At 37.9% G+C, this 9,997-nt stretch overlaps 1 protein-coding gene across 1 annotated transcript; it reads right to left on the reverse strand.

The window, feature by feature from the left end:
• Window positions 1-8: 8 nt before the first annotated feature.
• Window positions 9-7,680, reverse strand: ppwd1 (peptidylprolyl isomerase domain and WD repeat containing 1). Its single transcript, XM_081354761.1, has 11 exons — window positions 7,480-7,680; window positions 7,121-7,223; window positions 6,843-6,946; window positions 6,621-6,741; window positions 4,929-5,376; window positions 4,632-4,822; window positions 1,679-1,868; window positions 936-1,117; window positions 781-862; window positions 519-701; window positions 9-213 (listed from the first exon to the last, which is right to left on the reverse strand). The coding sequence occupies exons 1-11, from the start codon at window positions 7,592-7,594 to the stop codon at window positions 70-72; spliced, it is 1,863 nt and encodes a 620-aa protein (XP_081210887.1). The 5' UTR covers window positions 7,595-7,680; the 3' UTR covers window positions 9-69.
• Between the last annotated feature and the right edge of the window lie 2,317 nt (window positions 7,681-9,997).

Consider the following 9,997-nt stretch of genomic DNA (forward strand, 5'->3'; position numbering starts at 1 on the left):
AAAATTAGTATTATTAAAAAAGGGTACTTTATTTTACAAAATCAGAAGAGTAGAGCTGAGACCGCACATCTATTTGACAGTGATGTTTATGATGCTGATGTCTTCATATGGCTTGTCGGTTTTAGGGTTGACTTTTAAGTTGGAGATCCGCTGGACCACCTCCATACCTTTAGTGGTCCTCCCAAAGACTGTGTGCTTGTTATCCAGCCAGGGCTAATGAAGAGAGAATAAGAAAACAATTCATTGAATTAATAAGCCAAACTGGCAGCTCAAAATGAATGACTTGAGATGATTTTCCCCTCATTGTAACTGACATGACATTCAAGAAGTGACAGCAGTGTGACGTTTATGACTACATCGACTTAATTGAATAATTAGGGTTGGGAAAAGTATTCAGAAATGTATCCGAAATCTTGAGGTTTCATAAAAAAAAAAAGACAACCCAAAAATGGGTTATAATGTATAATAATAATAAATAAATGTATAATATATAAAAAAAACTGATCTGATGGTCTTACAGTTGGGACGACAGTGATGAAAAACTGCGACCCGTTGGTCCCCGGGCCTGCGTTGGCCATGCTGAGGGTGTAGGGTCTGTCGTGCCTCAGTGTGGCATGAAACTCGTCCTCAAACTCTCCACCCCAGATGCTTTCTCCACCCATTCCTGTGCCCGTCGGGTCTCCGGTCTGGATCATGAAGCCCTGCATACACACACACGAGAAGCCACTCGCATCCACAGATCCTTAGGCACACATCTAAACACTCGACAGGTGCTCATACCTTGATGACACGATGGAATATGTGGCCGTTGTAATAACTGTTCCTGCTGTGGACGCAGAAGTTCTCCACTGTTTTGGGGCACCTGAGAAGCAAAAATAAATAAATTAACATACTGCCGTCTCAGACCAAACTGCTGTCAAATGACAAACACGTACTCCACAGGAAAGAGTTTGATGTGAATGTCGCCCATTGTGGTGTGAATGATGGCGCTGTCTGACACTCTTTTCGGCCCTTCTGCCTGTGTGGCTGCCATCACTTCCTCTTTAGACGGCTTCTCGTTAAAGACATCGCGGTCAGAATCGGCACTCTTGGTGTCCTCCGGCTCTCTCTTTGTAAACTGTTCAAAAACAAAATACAGTATTAAGAGTCTAGTGTCAGATTCTCCTGGACTACAATGGAAAGGGCTTTTCACACTGCGCTTAACCCCGGGTTATCATCGTTCTGAACCCCTGAATGCCAAATGGTGATGGAAAACACATCAGTTGCAGTGAAGAATAGACCGTTTAATTCTTAACCTTATAGTATTAAAAGTCCATCCAGGATAGTCATAATATATAATCCGAGGATGCCTTTACGTAAATACGCAAGTAGGCGCTGCGTTCGTCCAATCAATGACACTGACAAATATGCAAATGAGGATGCTAACCCAGGGTTTAGTAACAAAAGGGGGCGGGTCTTTGCGAATGGTCAATTACAACATGGCGTGAACACTGCACAAGATAACGGTTTACCCAGGGTTTAGAAAGAACCAGAGTTAACTCAACAGAGGTAACTTAAGTGTGGAAAGCCCTATACAGAAATCACTACAGTAACCTAAAAATAAATGATTAGAGTAACATATACAGAAAGCAAAGCTTCAGGATAGCGTTGTAAATGCTATGGGTTTTTGTAATGGCACCATGTAGAAGCGGTTCTTCTTGAAGGCGGTGCAGAAGATGGTGGGGTCTGGGTTGGAGCTCTGCAGCGCTGGATTGTCGGAGGCCTTCATCTCAATGGTTGGTGCCGCATGCATGGCCTTGGCCACTCCCTGAAACAGACTCAACTGCGCCACACGAATGTTCTCCAGTTTGCCCAGGATCCGCACACACCTTGACAGAGAAAACGGTTCATAGACACAGAATAAAAACTTTCAGAATGGCTCATGTATTGATTTGATTTAGGCCAATGCTGTAATCTTAGCTTAAGTTTTCAAAAATTAATTTCACATGAAATCTTAAAGGAGAACTCCGGTCAATTTTAACATTGAATCTGACTGCAGTAGATGTGAAAGAAATGTATAAAAATGAAGTTAATTCAGCCAGCGCTCATACCTCTGTTTACATCCTGTTTTCGGTGGAAGGCCATAGTAATCGATTGTCGAGTTCACGCGCGTGATCATAGGCACTAAACCTATGCGCGTGAACTCGACAGTCAATTACTATGGCCTTCCACCGAAAACAGGATGTAAACAGAGGTATGAGCGCTGGCTGAATTAACTTCATTTTTATACATTTCTTTCACATCTACTGCAGTCAGATTCACCCGTGATCACTCTGAAGGAATCACTCACATTTTCTGTGCACTTGTAATGACACATCAAGGATGTTAAGAGCCTAAAAGCAGGTTTAGTACTTGCCCTATTGAAGTCAATAGGGTGCAAATTTTAAAAATAGAATAACTCGGTGTAGGCAACACCGATTTTTGTCGTTGTTCTCTGTATTGACAGCACTCCAAATGTACAAAAAAATGAGCTCAATGTTAAAATTGACCGGAGTTCTCCTTTAACAAAACATTATGCTTCTGTAATGTGACAAGTTTCAGAATGAAGCAAGATATTTTGGTCAATGATAAATAGGAGCATCCAAGACCATAATTATTATTATTATTATTTTTTAAATGTAGCTGAATAAAGCAAGCCAAGTTATTAATAACATTTTCTAAAAACTCAAAAAAATAAAAAGGTTCTTATTGTTAGGGTTGGGAATCGAAAATAAATTCCAATTCTGAAATCGTATACTTAATAAAATTAATTTTAATTCTGCTTATCGATTGCAAGGTGGTTTTAACATTGTAAAGTGGTTTTAAACCATTCAAAAGAACTCAATTTGGCACTCGTGCACTGTTTCCTGTGCTGGGCACATCCAGAGCGCACGCACAATAAGCCACCTCTCATATAATGTGTGATACTGAATCAAGTTCTCTTTTGCTTCTTGTTTAAGAAGCATTGCATTGTGTAAACACAATGCTTAATCATAAAACATATGTACAATAACATTACGATGTCCAGCAATCGATTTAAATAGTACATTGATTAGGTTTAAGTGGTCGTTCAATGAGGCCTATTATATGTTGATCCGACTGTTTTAAGCGTGTATTTAAGTGGTCCAAGGGTAGAACTTTTGCCAAGCGTGTCAAAGGTTCAGGGTTCTAATCCGCAGTCATATCGTTTTTTGTTTTTTTTTAAACCGATTATGTGTTTCAGTGGTTGTATATCAGGCAGGGACACGTTTGTGTGCTTTTTGTTTTCGAATTTCACCGGAACGATAGAGAGTCTCTCCACAACGGATTGAAGCGCGCGTCCGAGTGAAGACTGTGCGCGAGCCAGAAACAAACATAGCATCCGCGCCACTGATCGCAGCGGCAACGAGCACTTTGATCAGTTGATTTAAAAAACGACACATTTCAGCGCTAGATCGCCTCTTATTTAAAAAACGAACGAAATGAATGCTCTGCTAGTTAACTGGAGATGTTTTGTTTATTTGTATTGGTACATTCGTGCCACGAGATGTTTCAAAAGTGGTGGGGACAATATCGACCTTAGAAAATAGTGGTGGGGACAAGTCCCACCCGTCCCAACCGCAAATTACGCCTGTATGTGTATCAGCATATTGGATCTGTGCATTAGGTCTTAAAGTGACAGCAGCCTAATATTCCTGCTGCACTCTGTAATTAGCGGTAATCAAACAACAAATGAAAAAGAATATCACTCACTGATCTTGACTGAAATAATTTTTTTGTAACTTTAATAAGGATTAATCTATATTTTATTTATAAAAAGAAAACTATGCAGTGTTATTTTAGATTTGATTTTCATTTCTGAGCTTTGTTCAGTTGTATTTGTGCTATTGCTAATTTGCTTACTTGTGCTTATTGTATTACTGACTATATACTGGTCTTTAATAATGTTTGACATTTATATTAGTTAGTCTAGTTTATTAGTTAGTTGTTCTTTAGGCTGCTAATTATTTTTCACAGTATTCAGCTGCGACAGAATGATTTGCATAAAGACAGAATACATATATTTGATATCTAAATGTTTGACTTTTTTATTTATTTATTTTTTAACATATTTGCATTGAAACAATGCCCAACCCTACTTATCATCCATGGAACCTTTCCATTGCACATAAGGTTCTTTATATTATTTTAAATGTTCTTCACACTAAGAAAAATTCTATTGCATTTCTGCAAAAAAAAAAGTGTTGAACAATCCTGATTTAATATTACATTTTTAAAAAAAGCTTTAAAATGTTTTTCAACATAAAAACTCTTTTACAAATATTAAATTATTCATAAATACCATTCAGGTTTTGATGAGTTGCACAACATGACAATTCACAATTGCCATATAAATAAGTCAAGCTGATATTTTAAGAGAAAAAATAAATCCTCGCTACGATATCATTTCTATATGCTAAAATATTTTAAACCGGATGATAATTATACTAATGACAAACTACTAAAGCTTTTCTTTTGAAGGACTTCTTCGTGATATCTGAAAAGTTGTGCCCTTAAATTAATTTTGATTCAGAAATGGCAAATATGCTCATCATAGAAGAAATGCATTTGATAGTGTGCGGTGTATTCTCTACCTGTTAGTCTCCACGTTTATGACTTTAATGCCCAGCATGGTGCCGTAGAGCACAAAGTGTCCGGTCTCATCGAAGATGACGTTGGTCAGTCGGATGCCGTCCACCTTCTCCAGCTCTCGCTCCACCGCCATTCTGCGGCCAAACTCCATATCGGGCAACTGCTGCCTCATCTGCTGGAGCTCCGTGAACATCTGCCATCGCACAGACACCACACACTCTTACTCAAACTCTTAACCCTTTGTTAACCCTTGAAATCTGTGATTATGTAATTATTATAATTATCAAACAGTAACTTACGGTTAATGATTCGTCAAAGACTCTCATCAGCTTCCCAGTGAGGAAACGGAAGATCCTCACTTTGCGGTCAACGGCGATGGTGGCCATTTTCTTGCCGTCTTGAGAGAACATCAGGCTGGTGGGATACGTTCTGCATTTGGCAAACTCGTACAAGTCCGTGTCAGTCTTGAACTCCCACTCCACCTGCCGTGGGAATTTGAAATCGCTCGGAAGGCCCGTCCAGTATTCCAACATTCCCGCTTTATCAGCCGAAACTATGACGCGATATTTTGGATTCAGGCGGATCTGAGACAGTGGAGCGCTGTGCATCTTTTCAAACTTGTGCAGGGGTTGGTTACTTCCACGCCCGTCGTATACAAAAATCTTCCCGGTGGATTTCTCAGAGCAGGCTACGGTGGAGATGGCATCGCCCGGATTATAGATCCACTCGCACTGGCCTGGATGGAAGCTGAGAAATAAATAAAACAAATCTCTTAACTCTCTGGTGGTCTTTGGTCAATTTAAACTGAAATACAAAAATTACGTTTTGAATTTTTTACTTCATTGGAATGATATGATTTTTTGTAGAACTTGCTATAAAAATACACACAAAAAAACTTGTGGTCATGATTCTAAAAGAATAATAGTCTTAAAAAATAGTCACTTGTGAGATTTGGAAATGAATGAGAACTACAAATAATACAGAGCAATTTTTAGAACAATTTACAAATCAGTAGCGAAGTATCTGTGTGTGTTTGAGTGTGTGTGTGTGTGTGTGTGTGTGTGTGTGTGTGTGTGTGTGTGTGTGTGTGTGTGTGTGTGTGTGTGTGTGTGTGTGTGTATATATATATATATATATATATATATATATATATATATATATATATATATATATATATATATTAAAAACACACACAAATGACTTTATTTCTTCCACCAGATGACACCAATCCTCCTTTGATACATTGGATTTAAATACCTTAGCTATATTTTTTAAACTGTATTATTTGAAAATAATAAGGTTAATATGAAATATTTCTTCTAATATCTATATAAACATGGTACTAGACAATGTTCACATCTAAATTATGCATAATTTATTTCTATATCAAATAATACATAATTTAGTTGTCCAGTACTATGAAATTCCCTCAAAATACAATATATTAAAGAATAAACATAAAATACATTAAAAAAAAAAATATAGTAAATTAATTTCTTTCTTTTTTTAAAATCACCAAACTTCAGGGTTTTTTCTTTATATACTGCCAAGGATAACCCATTTTTCTCTCCATCACATCACATGATGTAGTTTGAGTTCCTTGCCACTGTCGTGTCGCCACTAGCTTGCTTAGTTGAGGACTCTTGATATTCAGCAATATCACTGATCTGACTGTACTGACACATTCCCGTATGAGATCTGAAATGAGCAGGATGATGACATCACGGTTTTCTACAGAGCTGCTTTATAGATGAAATGAACTAATTTAATAATTGATGATCTTTACAACGGAACTGAGACAACACTGAAATATCTTCAGCTGAACAGTGACGCTATTTTCTTTTAGAGCTGCTGTTCAGCCGACTGTGGACTCTTTGCATCATTGAATCGTTTTCCTGTTATCACTGTAAAGCTGTCTGTGTTGTATTAATTGCTATATAAATAAAGGTGACTTGACAGAGTGTTAAACACACACACACACACGAGTTTACCCGAGTTTGAGCATGTTGATCATGTCGAAGTTGACGACATCAAAAACTTTCATGGCCTGATCATCGCCCACAGAGCAGAAGAGCGCACCCTCCGCACTGACGGAGATACTCTCGATCACACCTACGCACCAGAGACAAACACAGACAGATTATTTACAGTTTCTGAAGGAGAAACCCACTACCACAATGCTAGACGATAGGTGTGTAGTAACAGACACCTACCCAAGTGGCTGCGGAAGTGCTTGACAAACTCCACTCCCTCATCCTCCTTCTTCTTCCAGAATTTCACATGCCCATCTTGACTTGCTGTTATGATAAAATCTGTTCTAGAATGGTATAAAAATGATAATAATCAGTATATCTGGAGTCAAATACATGCACTTGAGTGTTGATCTACATGTCAGCTCCAGGACTCAGCAATAGATGCCAGCTTGACCAGTGCCAGTGTTTCTAAATATATTAAGTGATGTACTGGTGGTGGCAAGTTGGAGAAAACTTACTTGGAGCAAACAATGTGTGTTATAACATCTCTATGCATGTAACTTCTTTCATACATGGCGGCGGAGGGTAAATTGTCCAGGTACAATCTTTCAAACTCAAGAACTGCAGAAGAAGACATATGCTCCATTAATAAAACATCTCAAAACTGTCAAATGAAACCATGTGGCTGCAATGAAAACACAAGCTGTTATAGAAACGGCTGTCTAGCATAGTTTGTATCTCAAAACTTAATCTAGACATAATACAGGCGACTTTAATGGGCAAAAATGCTGTCTAGGACTCTGTGTGGGCAGTTCACTAGGGTTAGGGACGGTGATAGACGCTTCCGTGTTTTGTAAAAGAAGTTCATTTAACGTACCTTTTTTCTTTTTTGTCTGTGTTGCCTCATTGGGCAGAGGACCGACCCATTCGCCTTCATCTTCCTCTAGTTTGCGTTTATTTTCAGAACCATCACGGCTCACGTCCGACGCCATTTTCAAATTAAAGTTTATATTTCTTCCTCGATGGTGGTTTTAACGCAGTGGTTCTCAACCTTTTTTGGGCCAGCGCCCCCTATCCAATATTCAGGTCCCTGAACGCCCCCCACCCCCAAACTACTGAGCGAGCAGGAATGAGTGAGAGTTAATAGATGAAATAAGTGCAAAATTGTCTTTTGTTAATACAACTGAACTATACTCAACAGTGATTCATCCCCCCTCCCCAAAAAAAGTTATAAACTGCATTGGCATAGCAATACCAGTATTTCTCACAGGATTTTAGTAAATCTGTGGTGAGTGGACCTCAAGCCTTCTAGGGGGGTCCGGGGGCATGCCCCCCGTAAGAAAATTTTGTGCATTTTAATGTTAAATTCATCAATCTGGTGCACTTTGAGAGTTCAAAATTAAAAGTGCCAACCCATATTCAGTGTACAAAGAAAAATTTAAACCTCTTTTAGTTGTGTCTGTCTACATTACACTACTACATAATAATAGTTATAAAATTAATCCCATGACAGTAATAGCCATATATTGTAAAACAAATGCACTGAAAAATAAAGGACGATCATTAAAGTGGTAATGTTTGCACTTAGGTTTTATTACGCATTTAGAAGAGTATTGCAAGAAGCTGCTTACATTAACCTTACTTTCGAAAAATAAATAAATAAAATCTTGATTTTTCATGAAAAATTATGTTAGAATTGTAGGCCTAAAATACCATGGTATCAGCTTGTTTTCTTTCTTGTTTTGTTTTCTGGTATAATTAATACAATTACAATTAATTTGGTTTGTTGTGATTAATTTGTGTTCATAATCAGTAAAAAAAATCTTCTAACAAGAATAAACACATATGAACAATTACATTATTATTGTATTATTAATTATTTGTATATCTTGAAACTACCCAAGCAGTGTTTCCTGCTCAGATGTGATGGCGGAATGAATACATTACTAAAATGTGATTGCAGAATATATTTAAATTATCCATCAAATTGTAATTTTCTCCTTAATGTGAGTTAATAATGCCTGACCAGTAAATTACTTGGTGAACAAAGAAAACATTTTGGCATTTGGGATTTGAATTAGTTAATGCCTAAAAATTTTAAAGTTTTACCTTATAAATAGAATACAGTTTAATTAATTTTAAAATTCGTCGCCAGAGTGAATGGGAACATGATTTATTTAAAATATTTGAAAAAATATGTGTTTCTTAAGTCAATACTTTTTTAATGGCTTGTCAACTTTCCATACCTTTGATTCTAGTACTGTAAGTGCTGGATTCTCAGCACCACCGGATTGTTGCAGCGCCAAACACATTTTTGAGCTCGTGAATGCTGATTCTTATCAGCGCTGGATTCTAGTCAGTGCTTGAGCGCTGGTCTATGACTGGAAAAATAATAGAGTCGTTGCAAAAGTAACGATAGGCTACATGTCGCATAAAACTGGAAGATTTTAGAATGTTAGGCATTCTAAACTTTTGAATAAGAAATAATATCAAGTCGTCAAAATACAACTCGTCATAACTCCTCGAATCACAACAAGCGCGCGCAGTGAGAACACTCACAGCATATACACAACTTGACTGCACATCATGTTTTTTACATTATTGATACTGCTTTCAATCGTAATGCAATAGAAATGAACACAAAAAACATGCCTAGTGCCTACCTACTACACTGACGGTGGACTTGCGGTCAGAGCGGGTGCGGACGAATGTTTTTTTGTTTTTTTTTTAGCGCTGCTGAGGTATTCTTTCACGCGCACCATAGATGCGCACAATATGATATCACACTCTGCGCAATGCGCATGTTTTACAACATAATTTAACAAAAACATAGTCCTAACGCTTTTTAAATAGCCCACTTACAGTGTTTATTACAACTACTAAATGCTTAAAATGAAAAAATTTAAAAATTTGTGAACGCCCCCCATTAACACGTGAACGCCCCCCTTTCAAAAATCTTGCTTCTAACGCCCCCCGTTGTTCTCTGAACGCCCCCGTTGAGAACCACTATTTTAACGTAACAAACGTCTCTCCTCTCACACACTGCCGTCTACAGGAGCGGAGAGTCTTCAGCGTTACGGCTGCCCTCAAAGCATAGTACTACCAGAGAATGTCTAATATGGTAGACGGGCTCTGGCACTACTCCTCCTACTAAACATATTGTTAAAGGTCCCGTTCTTCGTGATCCCATGTTTCAAACTTTAGTTAGTGTGTAATGTTGTTGTTAGAGTATAAATAATATCTGTAAAATTATAAAGCTTAAAGTTCAATGCCAAGCAAGATATTTTATTTAACAGAAGTCGCCTACATTGAACGGCCCGTTTGGACTACATCCCTCTACTTCCTTCTTTAATGATGTCAGTAGAACAGTTTTTTGACTAACCTCCGCCCACAGG

The sequence above is a fragment of the Scardinius erythrophthalmus genome, assembly GCF_964197995.2.
Source record: "Scardinius erythrophthalmus genome assembly, chromosome: 23".
NCBI lineage: Eukaryota > Metazoa > Chordata > Actinopteri > Cypriniformes > Leuciscidae > Scardinius > Scardinius erythrophthalmus.

Bases quoted from the DNA above. Each gene is read 5' to 3' on its own strand.
- ppwd1 (XM_081354761.1), bottom strand. From the start codon at position 7,594: ATGGCGTCGGACGTGAGCCGTGATGGTTCTGAAAATAAACGCAAACTA. The intron at 6,947-7,120 runs GTAAGTTTTCTC...ATACCATTCTAG, and splicing joins ACACACATTGTTTGCTCCAA to AACAGATTTTATCATAACAG. The intron at 1,869-4,631 runs GTAGAGAATACA...TTCTCTGTCAAG, and splicing joins ATAAACGTGGAGACTAACAG to GTGTGTGCGGATCCTGGGCA.